The 23,308-nt window shown below is 30.4% G+C and overlaps 1 protein-coding gene across 2 annotated transcripts in view; it reads left to right on the top strand.

Annotated features, from left to right (window-relative positions):
- Nucleotides 1-23,308, top strand: part of LOC118185611 (protein turtle-like) — an 886,541-nt gene that overhangs the window by 464,155 nt on the left and 399,078 nt on the right. For both annotated transcript variants that reach the window (XM_085818674.1, XM_085818673.1), the window contains exon 4: nucleotides 13,595-13,798. In XM_085818674.1, the coding sequence (XP_085674800.1) occupies nucleotides 13,595-13,798 (204 nt within the window). The remainder of the gene's footprint in view (nucleotides 1-13,594; nucleotides 13,799-23,308) is intronic.

The following is a 23,308-nucleotide window of genomic DNA, read 5'->3' as shown; positions in this document are numbered from 1 at the left end:
AAAATCGCATTGAATCTCGATCTTCAGGTGCAACAGAAATTTGTAAAAACGCTTTCTCAATATCTGACGTAAATGCAATTCGATGAAGTCGAAAATTTATTAAAACTTTCAAAAGTTCAGGAAGAAAATTTGGTCCTTGTAGTAAATTATTTAGAGATTCATGATTTTTTTCCTTTGAAGAAGCATCATAAACAATGCGAAGTTTCGTAGAATTATGATCTTCACGGATGACAGCACGGTGAGGTATGAAGTAAGTTCGTCTCCCAGATGGAGTACCAAGATCGACCTTTTCTGTGATTTCTTCCTTAAGCTGATAGTCAATCACTTCTTTATATTGCGCATAAAAGTTAAAGTTTGATTTAAATTGTTTGATCAGATTTAAGAACAGTCTTTCAGCATTCTTAAAATTGTCTCTTAAAGTCACTTTCTGATCTTTCCATGGAAGTCTAACTTCGTATCTATTACCCTTTTGTGTAATCGAGTTGTTAAATATTTGCATGGCCATTTCATTTTGTTCTTCGTCAGAAATATTTTTAATTCCTATAGATTCAATATCCCAAAACGATTCGACGCTTTTTAGAAGTTTCTCTTCTACACTTACGTTTAAACACGCATCATGGATTTGAAGGTCTGATGAAGGAAATTTGCCTTGTATACACCACCCAAACAAGGTTTTCATAGCTACGGCATTTCTGTTTATCCTTTTTATTTCTTCGCTTGCTATTTTCCACATAATGTCCGCGCCGATTAAAACGGAAATATGACTCATTCCACCGGCGCCACCACAGTCTGTCAAAGTGATGCCGAATGCTTGGAGGTTGGATTTGATTTCTACATCTGGTACTCGTATATCGGCATTTGTTATGACTAGTACTTCAATGACTTCGAGATTTATGGATTTTTCAGGGTCATTAATATTCCGGAGCGTAAGTTCAACTTTCTTTCGCCGCCAATGTTTCCCGTTCTTTTCATCGAAGGTATGCAGATTTAAAACAGTTTCTCCTTTCACTGGTAACTGTAATTTTCTTGATAAATCTTCGCGAATTGCAGAGATTTGGCTACCACCGTCAAGAAGACATCTCACAATACAGTTCTTATTTCTGCCCTCAGCCACAGCATACACCGTTTGAAGCATAATATTAGATCCAGTTTTGGCAGAAGAATTTTGAACAATTTCCGCCGATGTTTCGGTTTCCTTATTTTTTGCACTGGAGACAGCTGATGCGGGATTCACACACACACTTTCATGATGTTTACCGCGGCACCTTTTGCAGGAAAACTGTTTGTTCTTACAGTTGATAGCTAAATGTTTACATTCAAAACACAGAAAACATTTTCCTGTACGTTTCAAAATGTTTCTTTTCTCTTCAGAGTTCACCTCAGTACATTTATATTTCGTACGATCTTCTTTGTCACAAAATATACATTTATATCCAATTGTTGATAAAGCTGAAGCAGTCGGAACTTTCGGTTTATAATTCGGATAAACTTTCGTGCGTTGTTCATTTTGACGAAAGTATGGTTTCTGATTCGTTTTCTCAGAGTTCATTAAACTTGCAGCTTCTCGACAGTTAACTTCCTTTTTTAAGAATTCTAAAAGTTCCTTTATATCAAATCCTGCTTCCATATTTCGACTTCGATTAAATTCCAAATTTAATTCCTCTGGAAATTTCTGCAAAATGATAGGACAGAGAATATTTCCATAACTTCCAGAAGTAACGTTTAACGATTCTAAACTTCGAATGTTGACTTCGCATTCATCGTACAGCTTACGCAGTGCTTTAACATTTGAAATGTTTCCCACTGGTTCAAGGGATAATAATTTATTCATATGCGAAGTGATAACAACATCTTGTCTTCCAAAACGTTCTTTCAATATTTCTATTGCGGAATCATAATTCTGGTTACTTAAAGCGAAACTGGAAATGGCAGCTAAAGCATTACCTCCAAGTAAGGATTTTAGGTACGCAAATTTTTCAGTTTTTCTCAATCCACTATGATTATGAATTGTATTTTCGAACTGGTTCCAGAAGTCTAACCATTTACACGAATCTCCGTAATAAGTTCCGATTTGCAGACGTGGTAACTTCACTGGTTTTGTTTCAACTGGAAGTGCAACATTAGCCGTTTCGTTCTGATGAACTGTTCTAGAAGATTCCGAATTCTTCTTCAAAAATCGTTGCATTCTTCCTCTCCATATAACAGTTTTATCCTGGTATTCTTGACTTGAGGTAACTTCATTTTCAATCTCCTCCGAAGTTACTTTCGTTTCTATTTCTGAATCTAAACTTTTCAGTTCATTGATTTTCTCAATTAACTGTTCATATAAATCCTCGATTATCTCAATTTTCTCATTTAGCGGAATATTATTTGCTAAATTCGATTCGACTTTGCTTATCAGTTTCGTAGTTAATTGTCTAACAACCGATCGTTTCTTTTTCAAATTTTCAAGAACGCCCTCCATTTTCGAAATATTTAGTCTGTCGATTTTCTGGTTCGTAATAATCCCGGTTTGCAGGCACCATAAACAAAATATGTGTAAATCTCTAATAAATCAGACTGGATCGCAGTTAAAGTAATAAACAGAGGAGCGTTCTTCCACACAACATTTATTCACGAACACCAAAGACGAACTGATACATATACATAATTGGCATCAGTTTCTTTTTACAAACAAACACTACCGCCATCTATTGGCGATCTATGGATACACAATCCTAAACTTAACACCAGTCAAACTTTTAATAACTGAAAAAAGTAAATGTATATTCGGAGTTGGCACTGCATTGTAGTTACTGAAAAGGACTTATAGTTTTGAATTTTATCATCTCTTGAACATTAAAGATTGACATTTATTTCATAATATTAGTTTTTGCATCATATTGAAATTAGGATGAGAATTTCAATACATGGGATGTATCAGTTTTTCAGTTAGACGATTTAAATTTGAAGCAGTCTATAGAGACATTAGGTACTTTTTGGAAGCAGGCAAGATGAAAAATGAGTAAACGCCTTCGCTGAGAATCGAACCACGGACCTCTGGAATATCGGCCCAGCGTGCAGAACCACTACACCACGAAGGCACGCTAGGAAAGGGGGAGAAATACCTTATAAGTTAATATTTTTAAGTTAATTCAATCAGTTGTTAACATATTCATAAATTATGTAGAAAAGCATGTCTATTGGTAGGCTATATTTGAAAGATAACATTTTACATTTGAATTTTGTTATTTTGTAAATTATTCTCTAATCATTATCCGAGAGATGACTTTGTCAGTTCTAATGATTTTCTTCAAATCAGTAACACTGTGAGAATGATTATCAGAGTTAAGCGTTGATACATGTTATCATTTTACAGAAAGTCATAGACTTTGCTGTAAAGCCACTCTTTCGCTCTTATTATTCTTATTAAAGGAACCCAGCCCTTAAGGTTAGTATTCACTAAGAGTACTAACTTGTATGGATAGTATTCAATTTCGATAAAACAAAATCGGTTTACTTAAAAAAGTTTTGACAATTTAAAATGGTTTGAGGAACAGGAGCTAAATCATTAACTTCTGATTTTTTTAAACTGTCATTTAAATTTTAGTTTACTTAAATATTTGCATAATAATAACAAAAATTTCTGTATATTCCCACGTTGAACTAGTACATATATAAGTTTTAATGCATTATTTGGTACGTCGCTAAAGTTATTGCGCTGTTTAACTTTTCGCCCAGTTATTTAACCCTCTGAGCGTTATGACCAGGTTTAGGCGGTCAAGACGGCCTACCTCGAAAGCGTTACGGACGCTTCTAGGCGGTCACTCGAAAAGTGTTCGAAAGCGTTACTGACGGTTCTAGGCGGTCAGTGGTGAAGACCTCGAAAGCGTTATGACCGCCTTAAAGCGGCCGTGCAGATGTCTCCTGCCCCCCTTATTTCTGGAACCCTGGAGATCTCTAAATGACAGTTCTCAGTAGGAGGGAAAGAGGGTTGCTCTTTTTCGTTTTAGACCGATATGTTTAATCGCCAAGAAAACGCTTGAGCATGTAGTGGTTTATAAACAACAAACAACGTGGACATTCTTCGCGAAATAAAAAAGTAGCATGTAAGCATGTTTTTTCAATACTCTCTTGAAACAGATAACATTTTCATAAAATATCCTTTAGTTTTTAAATTGAATGTTCAGAAATATGCGAAATGCTCGTGAATTCAATTAAAAAATAGCATTAGGAAATATTTAAACAAATTTACTTATGAATATATAGATACATAATTAAAACCGACAAGTTATAAGTTTTAATTATTCGAGCGAAACGAATAGCGCATTTAATTACTGCATTTAATTTAATACTGCATTTAATATGAATTATATATAATTACATGTAAAGAATAACATAATTAAGCAATAATTCAAATAAAAATTAGCCATCAACAGTAATTTATAATAAGCGTATTTTGAACGGGTTTATGAAGCATAATCTAATTTGATAGTAAAAATAATAATGGCGAATTATTTATTCATTTTGGAACAATATTCGTGGCTTATACTGGTTTGATGAAGTTCTGTTCAAATTCATTTCAAATATACCATTATTTGAAATGAATTTGTACATTGATTTCAATGCGATTTTTATTAGAAAAAAATTCAATGAGTTTGATTTTCTTACATAATTGTAATTACATTGTTCAACGCAAAATAACTACAAGCAGAAAGGCAAGGGTGTGTTAAAATTTCTGTATTTCGCTATATAAATTATTAAAATAACCAACCTACAGCCTAACAACTGAATGTCCGAAATATAACCCGCAACATTTCTAAAAGTAACAAATATCAGTTAAAAAAAGCCGCAGTAAATAAATAAAACGAAATACTATTAAGAAAAGAAGCACGAAAATTTTTTTTTTATTTACTTACTTTATTTTTAGTTCAAAGGGGCAATTTGCCCTGAAGGACTTTTAATTTCGCTTTGGCATTTTTCATTGAAAACTATAAACGGCGAATCACTTTTCAAATTGTTGCCGCTAAATATTATCGCTCTGTATTATACTTAAAAAAATTAAATATTGAAGAATCTGCAAGAATGTACGCATGTTTCTCGCATTGTGATAAAACAACGGTACTTAGAGCTATCAAAATTTAAATAACGTAATCTTCCATACAATATGGGCATGTGGAAGCCCTAATTTGAATTTGAAATTTGTTTTATTATCGATTTCATATTTTGTAACACTTCAACGAATTTTTGATTAAAAAACTAAACGATTTCAAAGCGAGTAATGTCAACACCGTACGAAAAAAATCCCATTTTTATCTCCAGAACGAGAGACTATGATACGCTCATTTTAAAATAATTTTGAGATACTGCTGTTTAACTGAACTTTATGGTCTGAGTACGTAGAACATGATATTTAATCAGGTAACACACAAAACGTTAAAAACGCTCCTTTGGATGTAGTTTAAAATCTGAAACCTTTCATATTTTTATTTATTAGTCCAAAGGGGCGTATTAGTATTTAAAACAATAGTCCTTGAGAGACTATTGTTTGAAACACTAATACTGTTCTTGTTTTTGCGATTTTGCGTTGAATCACTATAAACGGCGAAACACTTTTCAGACTGTTGCCACCAAATGTTAGAGTGCCGCATTACATTTGAAGTAATTAAATAATGAAAATCTGCGTAAATGTGTGTATATTTCTCGCATTGTGATAAAAAAAAGGTTTGAAAAAAGGCCATCCAAGTTTGAATGACGTAATCCTCCTACGAATCTGGGCATGTGGAAGATCAAATTTGAAATTTGTTTTATTATCTATTTCATATTTTGTGAAACTTTAACGAATTTTTGAGTAACAAACTCAAAGATTTCAAAGCAAGCAATAGCAACACTCTACGGGGGTGGAAACCTTTTTATCTCCAGCGCGCGGAATTGTGTACCGGATATTCTAAATATATGCTCATTTTAAAATTAATTATCGACATTCCTATTGAACTGAATTTTATGGTGTAAGTGCAAAGAACATGATATTTAATAAATAAAGGTACCATACGAAACGTTAAAGAAATGTCCTTTTGGACGTAATTTAAAATCTGAAACCTGTCAGATTTTTTTAAAATTTTTTTATTGTTTTTTGAATGTGTGTTGTTGGCGAATGACGCAGTAGTCGTGTATAATCTGAATATATAACAATTATTTGTGCTATTTTTTATTTGAAATGCATAGAATTCTCTAAAATAGTAGCATTCTTAGATTGAATATTGTCTAAGCAGGTGCAATGATATTTTAACTTCATTACTATATCAAATACAGTTTCTTTTTAATTTAAAAACTTCGTCAGCGGTCCGAAGCACCTTTTTGAATTATAGGATGAGTTTTAATAAAATTTGTAGTAGTCCGAATTTTTATAAGTATTCAGAATTACTGAAATAAAAAAAGCTAAACTTTTTAGAATTTCTTTATCAAAGTATTACATCTTAGGCCAACAAGACCTGATTAGTAAAATTTGGGAAAGGATCTACGATTGTCTAGTAAGAAGTAAAAAAAAAAGTACTTTAGGTCTAAGCAGTAAAAAAAAGCTTGTCCCTCTATCGAAAATTGTCACGTATGTTAGAAAAGATTTTGCAAAACATTAATATTTTAGCTCAAACATATTTTTTTTTTTAATTTAGTCTCTTGGTTTGGAGATGATGTTCAAGCATTTTACCATAATTTTATTTTCACATGTGCAGAATTTTTATATTTTATATTGATCGCTGTATTTTTAACTTCCATAGCATAAATATAAGAACTACACATAGCAACTTCAGCCATAAACAGATGACTTAAAAGAAATTTGTTTTGACATATTATGTGAAAGACTAAATAAATATTAAATGCTTTTGCATTTATGTTACATGACAGTAATTAAAAAACAATAACTGTAGATGTGCAAAAAACCTGTACTTATAACCTTCTGTATTTTTAAAGAAAGTACAAAATAGTTCAGAATAACAGATGGCTTTGAGATCATTCAGTAATGTCATCGTAAATATATTCTCTTTACGTTTCGGAGGAACTGCAGTAGTTCAGATTTGTCGTAAAAGAGTAATTACACCCCTGGGGATTGGCGTACTTACAGAACGGAAAAACAAGCTTTGAAACATACTCATACAAAAGTCCTACCTTTTCTTCGACAGATAAATGACAGATGTGATAATTTGAACACATGCTTTCAATCAGTTGTTTCCTTCTAACAAAACGTCTTGTGCGGCTAGCAAGATCCTAGCAAAGTCTTGTAATAGTCTCTTGTTTTAAATATGCTGTGTTCGAACTCAAATTTAAAGACAGGCATTGAAAGATTTTATTAATGCTTTTTATTTATTTATTTTTTTTTTACATTGGACGATTCAATATTTGTTAAAAAATTAAACACATAAATAAACTTGCATAGCAGATCAAAATTATGTTGCTGTGGAAATATTTTATCAACAGTTATTAGTAGTTATAACAGCATAACTAAATAAGCCCGTTTCGAAATATGGATGATATTGCATTCATTATTTTTAATCTGAAACAATATCAAGTTGTTATTACTAGATAAAATGGCTTAAAATAAGCTGACACATAATAAGAAAAATTTTTTTAATGAAAATTGGATTCACTTTCTTTCACATAATTTCTGACCAGTTCTTCCAAAATATTTTAAAGCTTACTTTACTACATAATAGAAATGTCTCCACTTTCGTTGTTTTTAGTTAGTAATTTTAATTGGGGCTGTTATATAAGAAGGCTATTTATCGTTGTTGTTGTGTTATAGTACTTATTTTATTGTATAATGCAAATTTTGATCAATTGGTTAATTTTATAATGTATAGAGGAACTTAAAGAACAAAAGTAATTTCCACCGTTATAATATGTCCTTAAATGGTTCCCAATAAAACATAGTTAACTAAGTAGTAATAGTAACATAATAACTAAACATAGTAACTACATTATATTAATTAATTTACTAACCAAATAGCAAAAACATTTCAAATTCGAAATCCATCTTTTTACTAAGTACTTTTTGCAAAGTAACAAAAATTCTAATCCCTTTGTTGTTTAAATTAAAGATAAATAAATTTTTTTTTTTTTTTTTTTTTTCATGAAATGCTAATTTTATGTTATTTGATAAAAAATGGGAAGTGCAAAATCAAAATCCTGGTGAAATACATATACTTATGAATGAACACAGCACACAAACATTTCTTCACCCTAAGCACGAACACAAATAATATTTTAAACAGCTTAAAATGAATCCACTTTCAAAGCATTTAATTTGTGATAGATAATGACAGCTGAAAACATTTTCCAATATTACAAGATAAAATGAAGTTATTTCTCAGATAGTTTCACAAATAAACTCACAAAATAAAGAACGCTTTTTAAAATTTTTAATTTGCAATATGTTAGATGCTTTATTGAAGAATTTTCAATAATATCGTTCCGATTTTCATTTTATCCAAGATTGCCATTATTTTTCACTGATAAACAACTTGCTAATTATTAATCCAATGTAGAGTCCTCCTTCTGTTTTCTCATAAAATCGCCTTTGTAAATTTAGAGTTTAATTTAGCAAAACGTTTTCCACCTAAGTGGTAAAATGTCTTCGTAAAGGATTCCCTAAAGAAATCTGCCTTGTATTTATGTTGCATTTAGGGATATTTTCAAAAACACACGCTGCTGATTGTTATTTTTAATAGGTGAACAAAAGAAATATTTTTTTAAGAAAGAATATAACTTAATTGCAAGCCATATCTTATTCCTAGATAGCGAAGCTTGATTACAAACTCAATTCTTAAAATACATTTAAGCGGTAAAGTCGCTGAACACTGGTAGTTCGGTCCGAGGTTCGAATCCCGCGAACGGGCTGGCTGCATGGGCGTTTTCGTGGTTTTCCCCATGTGTAACGTGTGTACGAGCCAGTTTCCCTTAGAAAGTCCTCCACGAAGGCATCCCTTCCCTTAGGCAGATAGCCCTCGAGGCTTTGCCATACACACACTTAAAATACATTTAATTATCTTTATGCTTTAAAAAATACCTTATCTGGTAATTGTAAATGCATAAATCACTTGTTTTTTAAAACTAAGTGATCCACTCTAAGTTGAATAATTACAAATAGCATAATGTGAACGATCAATGAAGCTAGAACCGCCAGTTTATTCTTATGTAACTAATAAAAATTTCATTGTTTCAGCATCCTAGTATCTTTCTTCTTCCATACTAAAGCTCACATTTAAGATTTAGAAAATAATCATATTTCTTTCGATTACCATTCCTCAGTCGAAACTGATGAATAAGAGTTTTTATGCATAACAAAGGTGTTTTACTGGGTATTCGGATAGAAAATAAAATTCTCGAAAAATCTGAGTTAATATATTTTTGGATAACATCCTGAGAGGAATTCATTAATAATAGTAATATGTAAAGCCATGAAACAGGTAAACTCAAAACGTCCTTGGAAGGATCAAAATCATAGAAAAAATAGTTCGGTCCGAGGTTCGAATTTCGCGAACGGGCTGGCTGCATGGGTGTTTTCGTGGTTTTCACCATCTGTATTTCGTGGTTTTCACCATTGTTACTAAAGAAAGAATTTATTTTTGTGTAAAATTCAGATTGCTTGAATTTTAATAATTCTCAGAAACGAAACACAAATAACAAGAAACTAAAAATATATTCATAATTAATTAGGATATATAAACGATGTAATCATTAAGCATATTTTTAGTAAGAAAGAATATTTTGTAATAAATAAATGAACAATATATTTAATATTAAAGAATCCTCTATATATCTCTACAAAGTATAAAAATTACAAATATTTTTCAAGGTGCATGTGTATATGTACCTGATAAAAATATTTACATTGTTTATTATTCTAGCGATATTTTTAACCAGGTGCATATTTTCCGTGAGGCATTTTCCGGAGATTTTTTTCCCCGATATACTTTTCAGGATATTTTCTTGGCATTCGTTTTACTCAAGTGGTTAGATTAAAGTGTTATTTTGTATGCTGTGAAACCTAACTAGAATTTATTTTCATTTCATAGTTGCTTCACATAAATTTTCGATTTCATGTAATATTCAGTTTCATAATGCACTATCATTTTGAGATTTACTATACTTTTCAGTTTTTTTTTATTAAATGTCGTCTACAACTACTTTCAATAAAATACTGATATATAATAGGGAAATATAACATACACGCGCACACATGCATACAAACATACATCACCATATGTATACACAGTGTTTTGTATGTGTGTTTACATATATATAGTTTACATACAAAAACAGTTTTAATAATTCCTACGAAAAATGTGATAAATTTTCACGAAATAAACTGCTTAAATTTATATATATATATATATATATATATATATATATATTGCGCTTTCCATAGTTTTAACAATTCTGCTACAAAGAATTTTTTTTTTTTTTTTTGGTTTCTATTAACATCTCGATAATGCAGGTAGTATATAAATACTTGCATTGTAACTCATATATAGCTAATTACAAGGAAATTGCGTTGTACCTCGAAAATACATTTATTTTCTCAAGAAGCTCCTTTGACCAAGCTATTTACTTGTTGCTACCCCCAAAGTGATTTTACTCTATAAAAGCCGAAATGCCTGATCTAATTCATCAGCCACTTCATCTATTCTGCTGTTGAGTTATGCGATATACATGCATACATACGTACAGACATACGTCGCGCTAAAACTAGTCATAAGTCCCAAATATAAAATTTCAACATTTTATGTCAAATTATGCGACATACGTGGGTGTAAACGCCATGATGGAACTATTCAAAATGGAAATTTCCTTTGAAATATGAAAATCGAAATGTTTCGCGATTACAATACTTTATTTCTCACAAGTCAAAACGGTGTCATAAATAACTAACTACTAATAAATTTATGATGCAATCTAAAGAATTATTTAAATCTAACACTTTAAACTGGAATATACTTATAATATTTGAAAATTAAATATAAACATAATACTAAAATAAGTTGCGAATAATTTGTATTCGAAAAATTGGAACACGAGAGAAAAAAATTCTCACAAATTCCCTTTGTATATTAAAAAGTATTTCCTCAGAAAATAAGGATAAAAAATGCAAGATTAATTTTTCACCATTATCGAAGCAATTTCTTAAAGAAACTGGAAATTTAAAGCATTTACGTAGTTTCTGTTACTGATGTATATTGACTAACTTTCTGTATTCGGCACATATCTTGATTTAAGGTACGAGTAATATATAGCATATGTGTTAGTGTGCAAATAATAAAGTAGCCAAATAGGAGATAAAATACTATTTTAGCAACCAGTCTTGTGACGAAGATACCATAGGGATAAAAACTAATTTCACTCGCTAAATTCAACGGAGGAGAGAATTAGCTTAATTATATCATGGAGGTAGGAAAGGGAGGAGGGGCCATTCCGCGCTAGAAGTGAAGCACTGCTTTGAAGCTTGGGTCACCAGACGGGGTGTTATTTGTTTACATTCAGAAGCTCGCTTGACAAGATTCTGATAGTATTTCGACACACGACAGTTCCATAGAAATCGAAAAAGGGACACTCTCGCATGAAAGAAACATTCATAGTGGGATGGATAATAGCAATTTGTATAGTTTACTGACATTTACGCAAAAATTACATCTTGGTTATTTTTCGATAACTAACAACAGCGATTTTGATTATGAATTTGTTTTATAAAATTCTAAGCTGTTGCACTACAAAAATATAGATTTTAAGAAAATTGCTAAAAGAGATCTGCCAAAATTTATTTTCTAGAAGATTTGAAAAGTTTGAAACTTGATGACTAAATGTACATATAAAATTATGTATGTTAAAATATTTGTAATTAGGCACATAGGTCAGATTAAGTTTTTATTAAATAGAGTAACGCATGCAGGGGCTATCTGCCTAAAGAGAGAGATGCCGTCGTGGAGGAATTTTGAAGAAAAACTGACCTTTGAGTGGGTATTAAAAATAATACTTATAACTTTCATTCAAATTATATTCATATATATTTTTTATGTAAAACTTTCGGGTGTATGCTAAATGAGTGTAAATTACTTTACACGAAAAATATAGTGAATGCACAGAAGTTAAAGATTTGCACATGCCGGAAATGATAAATAGGAAATGTGTATGGGTATTTATGCATGTGCTTGCAAAAAGCATGTATCTGCCTTTGACAAAATACTTAAATATTCATTAAATTATTTATAAATGTATTTGAAATGAAGAATTTATTCACTTATAAAAAACTGTGAAAGTACTGTGAAGAAATCTAATGATTAAATGTATCTAATTTATAATGATTATAAATATTATCTAAATATATAATAACCTTAATATTGAATTGTAAACATAAATTGAAATCCTGTTGACAAATACGTTATAAAACTATTTAAGCAAGAATTGTTCGTATTGGAAAGCAATCTGTTAAAAGGTATTGTAAAGCAAATGCTATGAGATGCGCACTTAACGTAATAAAGAGTTTTGGAATATGTATTGTTGAAATGAAGGGTAAAAAAAAATCTGATAAGTATAATTAAAAGAATTATTCCCTTTACATTTTATAATAACTCAGTTACAAGTTTTAAATAATACTTAAAAAAAAAAAAAAAAAAAAAAAAAAAAAAAAAAAAAAAAAAACCTATTTTATTCCCTTTCAGAAATGTTCAGAGAAAGTCAAATACTATTTAATACATATTTAATTATTAGGAATTAGCGAAATAACTATTTAAAGTATTTCGCTAATTCCTAATAATTCTCTAATTTAAAATGAACCGAATAGAGCATTAATTATAAATTGACTTACATTTTTCGATTTAAAAGAAGCCAAAAAATCATCTCATATTTAAGAAAGTATTTTAGGAAGAAGCTCTATAAATAGAAAAGAAATAATGCATAATTTTAATATTAATAATACAATAAACTTTGATCTTAATTTTTGTACCTTTACCGAATAAAATCGAATCACCTTAATTTTTTTTTCTAATGTAATTAACGAAAACTTGTGAAAATATTTCATTCAAATTAAACCATTCTGAGAAAACTGTCCTGTGAAAAGTATAGCATTTAATTCCGTTCAGAATGAAATGTTGTTTAAAAATATGTTGTTTTCACATACTTAGGGCTCTGAAGTGTTGTAGAAAAAGAAAATATATACATTTATATGTATATGTGCGACGTAATTACAAAATATTTACACCCGAACGCGTCAAATCCCATAGATCTCAATGGTAAATGACCCAATGTTTTGGTCACCACGTTGGGATCGCCGGTGCTTCAGAGCAGGGTACGGAGAAACTTGTTTAGGGCGACTCCTTCTTACTTCCTACCTCCATGAATTATATCCACATGGTAAGGGGGGCCTGCTTTTGAAGCAGTTTGAGTAAAAATGCTTGCCGCTTTCGCGACAGACCTGGTAAGAAAACACGATTATTTTTACGTCGTTTCCTGAAAAAACCCGTAACGCTCGGGGGGTTAATCAGCTTCTCTGCATATGCATTACGCTAACTTTAAATATTTCAGATAACTATGAATTTTTTTGTTAAATTGAAATAAATATTTACAGGTGACCCGTCTCCGAACGTCACTTGGTGGAAAGGTCCTTTTTTATTAGATGATGACTTTAATGCCACTAAGCAAGGATTTGTCCGGAATGAGTTTGTGGTACACAAAATACAAAGATCTGACTGGATGACGGAATATGCTTGTAAGGCATCAAATACTCATCTAGCGAAGCCAAAAGTATCGTCCATTCAGCTCGATATAAACTGTAAGTAAGCTTATCTTAGATGTTATTTATATTATGAAAACTAAGAAATAGAAATAATTGATTTTCATAAAGTCTATTTTTATGGTATTTAACTGATACCTACTAATTTAGGCTCACTTATATGACAATATAAAGTCTATACTTGTCACTCTGAAAGTTTAATTTTAGAGAAATAAATGAATTCCATTGCGATTTTCAGATATAGATGAAATGCAATTGGTATTTTTAATATGATGTAGGGAGTTATTTTATGATAATACTAGCAGCTTCGCTGCCAGCATTCGTCTGGCTTAAAAATGTACCGGAAAAATGGCTGAAGGGAACACCAAACGTTAAATTTAAAAACTGCGTAGAATTTTACTCTGCAGAACAACTTCATAAAAAAGTTATTACGTATAAAAAATTACAATGAAATAAGCAAAATCCCTTAATACAAATATTAATTATCCTAATTAATAAATTAACCAACTTCCCTTTGCAAAATCTTAAGAACTCAAATGGTATAAAGTAGGTTAAAAACTTTGTTTCCTAAAAAAATCACTCAAAACTTTTCAATATCTTAAAAACAGTGAAATGATCAATAAATAACATAAAAGAATACAAAAAACAAAAAATTCTGAAAAGCAAAGTATAATGATATTTTAGCTTATATTTTCAAGAGAAAAAAATTACAATGAAATAATCTATATCCCTTAATACCGATATTAATTATCCTAATAAAAAATAACTAACTTTCCGTTGAAGAAAAAAAATCGTGCGAAACTTTTCAATATCTTACAAACAGTGAAATAAGCAAAAAGTAACATGAAAGCAACTCAAAAAATATAAAATTCCGCGCAGAATTTTACTCTGCAGAACAAACTTTATAAAAAAAAATCAATAAAAATGTATTATATTTATATATATAAATGACAATGAAATATACCAATCTCTTAAAAATTTGTGACATAAGAAATACGATGAAAAACTGTTGCCAAACCCATATTTCTAAAAGAATGAAACTATTCAAAATGATGCGATTTCATCAAAAATCTATCAACAACAATAAGACAGGAAAATTGTTGCCAAAATCACACATTTAAAGATATGAGATATGAGAAGTGCACTCGGAAGCTTCATTTAAAAAATTCTTTAAAAATACAAAATATTATCATTTTTGTAAAAGCAGTCGCAAGGATGAAAGTTTAACGTGTTCAAAAATCAAAGAAAAATAAACTGTACATTTTTAAAAATAAACCTTTTTAGAAAAAATCCCGTTGAAAAGGTGTTAATTTATATAAAAAAGTCTAAACATGACTCAAGCATTAGTGTAAATAACTATTTCAGATCATTATTATAATTTATATAAAAATTGCTAAACATAACTGAATGGATGCCTGCATCGCTATTTCGCTACCGACATATCGCTAAAGCATAATTTCATCTCGTTGGTTGTTCAAACATAATTTTCTATAATGAATGTTGTCTTTCCTTTGAAAAAATTCTCCGTAAAGGGCAGAATCGCCCACTTATTTGTTTGTCGCTTTTTACAAGGGTAAAAATAATTGGAATTTTGCCAATTTTCTTTTACTTTCGATGTGTACATAAAGTCAAGGGTGTGCGCAGTGCCATTTTTGTACAATTCTGGGATTTTTTTTAAGTGAAAATAGGTCGATGTATACATGGATGCCGAGTATGTGCAGTTCTTATAAACGCGTCAAGCAGTGGGTGATTCTGCACTTTACCCAAAATTCTATTGCAGACTTCGTCATGGGCAATTCCCAAATTGTTAAATTCATAGGATATCAAAAAGAGATTTAAAAATTAAACTGTATTTCAATAGCGTCTTAAGAAACATAGAACTATATAAACTAGTCTATAAACTAGTCGCAATCTGATAAACTATATAAACTAGTCGCAAACTGAAATCAGCGCGTACGCAAGATTTGGCGCGCTATTAAATGGGCGCGTTTGCTAGATTTGGCGCTGCAATTTTTTACAGTCCTCAAAACGGAAAAGCATTTGTAATTATTATTATTGCTAATATTTAACAAATATTCGAAACGAAAAGAAAATATAATGTTACTTTTGAAAGAACTGAAATTGCCGATTTTATACTTTGAATATCTTCGGTTCTTTATTTTCATATCCAAGATTTTGGTTCAATAAGTATTTTGCAATATTTGTAATATTAAACTAGGATTTCTGGAAAGCTAAACATCGAATCCTTACTAATGTGTATAAATGAAAACGGAGAATAAATAAGTGCAACTCCTGGCAATGTAAACTCGGTGTGTATATTATTGAAAAATCAACGTTTGCAGTAATTTTGTGCATGCGTGCTTTTGATGCTGTTTCGAAGTGAGTGTTTGTAATTTATTTTACACTGTAAAATTGAGATTTACGCCAATATCTTTAGGACAAAAAGTACGATTCTTTTCTTCCTTTTACTTTCTGAAGATTTAGATTTAAATTCTTTAGATTTTTTTTTTTTAGACAAAAGTCATATTTCTGCAACTGTTGCAATCATTCATTGGAGAACTCTTTTATGGACATTTGGAAACTTCACGACTATAGTACACCGTTAATATATTATTAAATGTTTTTTGCAAAATTAAGGAAATATTGCCTTTTCAAATTACTATACTTTAGTTGTTTGAAAGCTAATCCTTTTTTTCAGTATGCAGGCGAAGTACTTTAAAAACGTTAAACGGTGTAATAAAAACGTTCAACTATTACCTATGAATGGTTTAACTAAGTTTATTAAAATAACTTGACAATAATGTTGAAATTACTATGCATATTAAAACAAGTAGCTACTTTCAATTGGAACAGTACTATTACTGATAGCCCTATTTTGCTACTATTTTTAGATCCATCCAATGCCTTTACAATACACAAAGGAAACAAAAATTATGTTTCTCAATTCCGTGTTCTTTTTCTTTAACGGAAATTATACTATTTTAAGACCGTTATACTTGGAACGTATATTGAAATTTGCATTTAAGAGCAAATTTCCTTTGATTTGTAGCTTTTAGCTTATAAATGGTGGTGCACAACTACATGTTATAGCAGTCCCATACACAAAATATCAAAGTTCGTGCTCATTTCCCATCTCCTGCTTCGAAATACCATAATGTCTGTGGTGCCCGAACTAAAAAAGGTGCGTTGATGATGATTCTCCACCACCAGGATTTGGCGATTTGGTCCCCTAACCGCCAGTCGCCCTTTAAAAGGGGGTGTATATAAGGAATATATCCTGCCTTCTTAGCATGCCTTCGTGGTGTAATGGTCAGCACGCTCACTTTAATCTCTCCTGCTTTCAAACAATACCTAATGTCTCTACAAGGTCAGAAGATCCGGCTGGCTAGTCCATGCGGCTGCCCTTCAAATAAACCTTGGCCATCAAATAAAATATTAGAATCTTATAATTCTGATCGTGATTCTTCATGCGACTTTTAACTTTTATCCCCATGTGTATGTGAACCAGTTTCTTTAGAAAGTTCTCCACGAAGACATCCCTCCCTTTAGGCAGAGTCCTCGAGTGTTTTGCCGTAAACAAATAAGCCAAATAAGCATTTAACTTCGAAAGCTGAGTTAAAAGTGATCTATCCTTACTAAGCATTATCAGTAGGTATAGAATTTCAAGAAAAATTGATTTGCGGTTCCGTTAAACTGAGTTACATAAATTAACTATGATTAGCAAAGGATCATGGCATTCATACTTGCCAAAAATCGAAATGAATGAACACATGGCATTGTATAACGCAGTTTAAGTAAGTAATTGTAATTAATATAGTGTGATAAAGTTAGCGACGTGGAATCAAGTCATGTAGGAATCACCACCGAGCCACATAAGCAACACGTACAACTTACTTAATTATATCACTGATGTTATGCAATCTTATTTATTGCAACAACTTAAACTGTTACAATATTCTGAATTGTACAAGAGTCCTTTTGCTTTTACACCTGCATTTAGTCGTGGAACATATCATTCTTTTCGGCTTGTCGTTTTGATATCCACCAGAGTATAACTGTGGTTGTCGACATGCACCGGTGATGGGGTCGGAATATATAACAGTGTAATCAAATATTTAGTCTTTCACCCACGTACTTAGTATGTGCTGATTCTCACCGGGGATTGTCGACTTTCTCTAATTTCGGTCTTTCACGGTAAATAATAAGCAAAAGTAAATTTTCGCATGCGCTTGCATAACCATGCCTTTTAGTTATTCATAAATTCAAAATAGAATATTTTAATATTTGACTTACAATCTTTGTACATTTCATTAGGTATCATAAGATATTTTGCCCTTTATGTGACACTTAATATTTACATGAACAATTACTTTAACAGTTCCTCTTCCAAAGTTTACCTGTAATTCTGCATTTGTAAGGATCCTTTCTTGCACTTTCGATAACAATAGAATTAAAAAATTAAGTTTTTTCATTGCTTTCCGGAATGTAAGGCGTCGTAAAATTATGCTTGATCCCGATATTTTTTCCAAAAAAATTCCTTTATAATTTTAGCTAAGAATTGGTTGCTCTTATCATTGCGAAATTCTTTTTTTTTTTTTTTTTCCTATTTACCTTTCTTCTTGAACGATAGGCTTTAATTAATATTCTGCAGCTCCACTTCTTTAATCAATTGAATCACAAACATGATATTAATTTCATTCTCTGCTACTATTCAAAAATAACATTGCATGCCGTAACACCAAAATATTTTCAGATTGTTTCAGTTTCTCATTTATATAAGAATTTCGTGTCTTTTTCGTTAATACAGAAACTTTACAACTGTTTTTGGAATTTTTTTTGTTGTTTTCTAATCCAATCAATCACCGATGCATTTTTCTTCATTTGTATCGGTAGTTGGAACCTATATTCTCTGATGCCGTAATACACCATTAACACTGCTAAATTTAGCCGCTTTTTCTTCGTTTACATGCATTTTAAATTTATTTGCTCTTGTTTTAATTACATACAAAATGTCTCCACGTGTATTGATCATTTCATCTTTAAATCAAATGGACGAGAAATGCGACAATTTAAGTCATTTTATTTTAACAAATGTGAATTTAAGCAAAAACGCAGACTTTGTTTGGCGTGGATTCTGAATATAATTCAATCGATTTCGAGGTTTATCAAGTACAGGTTCTTCCTTCAAAAGGTTTTACTCCTGAAGAAGACAGATTTGTGTCTGATCGACCTCGAAATCGATTAAATTTATATAAAATATTCGCCAAACAAAAGTAACTTTCTTACGCTTTTAAAACTTCAGCTTTAAATTTAGTGAAAATTATTTCTAAATCCTAATAAACTATTTTTTGTACAAACAGTAAATTTTCACATAAGTTCAGTGGTTGCAAAATATTTCTACTCTTAAAATATTCTTATTTCTATCAGTTTGTATTTCAGAATAGCCAGTACCATATGGCTCAATCTGAGTAGCTTTTTCAGCTGTCATTATTTGTACTTCTTTTATTTTTACATCTAGAGAAAGATTTTCTATTTCGAGCTATATTGTCGAGATGTTGGTCATAACATCCATCAAACTGTTTTATTTTCTAATTCATCTTTCCATTCTCTGTATGATATCTATCTTGATTAAATGATAAAGTTTCTTCCGTTGTTTTAATTACTTTGTGTAAACGTGTAGCTGATTCATATTCGTTTTTCTTTGTTTGTTTGTTTGTTTACTCTTCTAAGAATTTTATTTGTTACACATTGCGATTTTTATGCCTTTTTTTTTAGCTTTCCTTTTGCATTCTGTTGGTTTGCTGCCTAATTTGTAAAACTAAAACATTTTACATTTTTACGACATTTTTCATCTAAATGCCCTAATTTCCAGTTAAAACTTGCTTTTTCTTTTAATATATGTTAAGTATGTCTAGCTTTCATTTGTTTTTGGAACTATTTCTAATTTCTGCCGTCTTTTCATTTTTGGTCAAAGTTTTCGGAAGTTTATTTTAATGCCTGTATAATTGCAGTTGTATCCTTTTCTCGATTTTTGTTAATGATTATGTCCTTAACATGTTATATAAATCAAATCCGTTCCTAATTTCACTAAAAAGCGTTAACATCTATCTCTTATTTCATTAACTATTTAATAACTTTAGTTTTTCAAAATTATTCAAAAACATTCCCGTAATTACCTACCGATTGATCCCACTTTATTTACGACTGAACCTAGTCTGCTCTATACTTAATTTAATAACCTCAGGTTTTGCCGCTATTGCATTTTCCCAGTATAAATTCTCTGCATTTTTTTTACTGGCATATTTTCAGACTTGTAGAGTTTTTTTAGCATGATTTATAAAATTTCTTACTATTGTATTATTATTATTATATTTAGTCAAGTCTTTATTTCACTTTCGCAAATGCCTCGAAGCGAGAACTGAATTGATTGAATGAGAACTGTATGTCTAATGAAATTCGAGGAAATGAATTTAAATGAAGTGCGGCAAAAATTATGTGTAATTTAATAGACCGTACAAAGAAGTCATGTGGTTACCACATCAGATTTTTTTTATTTCTTTTATACCTAAGAATTCGTTTTATTGTTTTCCTAAGAATTCGTTTATTGTTTTGTTGTAAACAGTATAACAAATCAAAAGGAAATAAGACCCATGTATTGCCTCATCCTTTCACCTTCCTCTCTAAATGGAAAATGAAAGTAAAGTGCAGACTGGTTGAATTCGTTTATCAACAGCTGTAGTTATTCCAGAAATAATCGTAAATGAAATCACCTGAGCCGTTGTGTACTAAAAATTAAATGTATATGAAACAGAAAAAATTCAAATTATGCATTCCGTTCACCGGTAAAATTTATGACAAAAATAGATCAGCTAAATTTTGCAAGAAGAAATGCTGGAATAAATTAACATTATGGTACTTCTGATTTTTAAACACTTTTTTATAATCGTGATTTGTTTAAAGTAAATTATTAATGTTTCAGAGCTAATTTTAGACCTAATTTCATTGTTCATCGGAGGCAAGTGCTCACTATTTTTCTGGCTCTGCTTACAAATAGTTATCGGGCCTAATTATCAAACTTGGAATTACCATTATGGCTTAATATAAGCCACGCAAATTTTGCTTCAACGTTTGAAACAAACAAGCAAAGAGTTTGAAAAAAGAAAGAAAGAAATACATGGGGCTAAATAAATTAAGCACGATAGAAGGGGAGAAACTGAATGTTGACGAAAGGGAGGAAAGATATTTATCCTGTTAATGTTTTATATATTTCAGTTTAATAACTTTCCTAATAAGGGTATTAAACCATGTTCCATCACTGCAGCATTAATAGTTAGATTCCAATACATCTTATCTTTAAGCTATGACATTGATAAAATATTCCTATTGAATTCATTCCCTCATTAGATATTTTCAGTTAGAAAAGAAGAATTTTCAGTTTTAAGAAAGAATTTTCAGTTAGCGAATGTCATCTTGTATTCATTTCCTTGACGAAAGTTACGTTCCAAAAGTAATAAATGTAATTTTCACTGAATAGCATTTTACTCATTAGTGATATCTAAAATAATAGCATTAATCTTTACTGCTGATTCTATACTGCTGGTAGGCTGATTTCAGAGGCAAAAAAAGAATATTAAAATGTGTTCTATTTAGAGACTTTATCATTCTGAAGACATTAAAAATATTAGATAACTAAAATTTTGAACTTAGAACCTTTATTTTATGCTCTTTGATAGCACTTTAACTGGCATTGTTTCCGTAATATTACTGTCGGGTTTAACGCAGCGTATTTGGTTAATTTTTATAAAATTATTATAGTGGATTTTTTATAAAATTGTCATAGTTTCTGGATATTAAATAGGCATGCAGATCGTACGCAATAATCTCTGGTATAAAAAATGAACAAGAGTTTTAAAATTTTCTTTGAATAGGTGATTAAAATGGAGGTCACTTTAGAATAAACTGCAGAGCATGCTACATGCGAAACCCAACATTAAATAATTCAAAAATTAGAAATAAATAATTTATTAGCATATTGTTTCGTTAAATACTAATATTTAAATAGTATCTAACATATGACATAGAAATAAGCTTTTAATTTAATTTCAGAATAAATGAATAACGAAAACGATCCTCGAAATCTATGTATAAAACGTTTAACATATGGATATGTATATATGTGCTCATTTTTCAGCCAAATAACTTTCTTTATGGAAAACACACACGCAGATATTCTTTACGAGTATTATAGGAGCATAACACAGGCATGAAATGTCTCAGAGAAAATAAAAGTGTATAACGGCAAAAAACAATTACATCAAGTATAATGATAAAAACATTACTTAACTATAAAGATATTATTATATAAACGAATACAATAAAATACTTATATTCCTCATTTCATCAGCATTCTGATCAGTACAAATTTAACTGGGATTGAATTTTTAAAGTACATTTATTTTAAATGTATTATATTGTTAAAGTAAAATGCATGATAAAACTAAACTGAAAATCTAATATATATATTCTCTGTTCCTTTTGCAGTATGCAAGGCAAAAAATACTGTTATTAGTTAATTAAGAAGCGCATCAAGAAACCTGAGTTCGCATTTTTTCTTTCTGATGATATAAAGAGTATTTCAGGTTTACTTGTCAGACAAATGAGATTTTAATTGCTAATTATCTGAGTCCATAATCAAGAATATGAATATTTTGCTATTTAATCAACTCTTAATATGCTGAAACTTAATTTTAATTTTTTACAAAAGTTAATGAATCTGCACAGAATTAAAAAACAAATTAGGTTAAAAACAATACAGATTACAAATGTAAAAATTAATCAAGATTTCATTTTTAATTTTATTTTGGGAACCTTTTAAAATATCATCCGAGGTTTGAGGAGTATGTCTGTGTTATTTTCTTTTAAAGGAAATCTTGTCTAAATATGTGTTGTGTACAAATTCAACCTACTATAAAGCATGTTCCATGACTAAAAACTGATAAAGTAGATTAAACAGAGACTATGATCTAAACTGCTTGAGTGTACAAATACACTTGCAGGACTATTTACTTACATTTTTCTCTCTGTCAAACTTTTACATAATTTTTAAGCGGCTTTTGATTCAGTGATAGGATTTTAGTTATTTCCACGAAACATTTATGTATAATAGTGGTAGAAAAACGATAACTATCCGAATACACTTCCATAATAGTCGACCTAGCTACGCACTCAACGCCGTAGACCGCTTTTAAAAAACTTGGGAGCAAAAGCAGTATGAGCAAAGGAAACAAGACATTGGCGGACGTCATTACATAAAACATTTTTCTGCTGCCTTTATTGTATTTCTGGAGTGTTTAACACATCCATTTTGTTCATTTTGCCCTTGGTATAACCACTATAAGAAAAAAATGAAGAGGCGAAATATGATTTTGAAGAACGGGGTACCTTGAAACTAGACCAATCAATCAAATATATATTTTTTAATAGATGGCATTAGCCATTTTAGTCTTTCTCCAATATTAAGCGATGGTCATTTTATTATGTAGGCAAACC

This window comes from Stegodyphus dumicola, chromosome 6 (genome assembly GCF_044657685.1).
Source record: "Stegodyphus dumicola isolate Sdum_Otavi_A_Nest chromosome 6, ASM4465768v1".
Lineage (NCBI taxonomy): Eukaryota > Metazoa > Arthropoda > Arachnida > Araneae > Eresidae > Stegodyphus > Stegodyphus dumicola.
The sequence above is the reverse complement of the archived record's forward strand: the minus strand, read 5'-3'. Positions and strand labels throughout refer to the sequence as shown.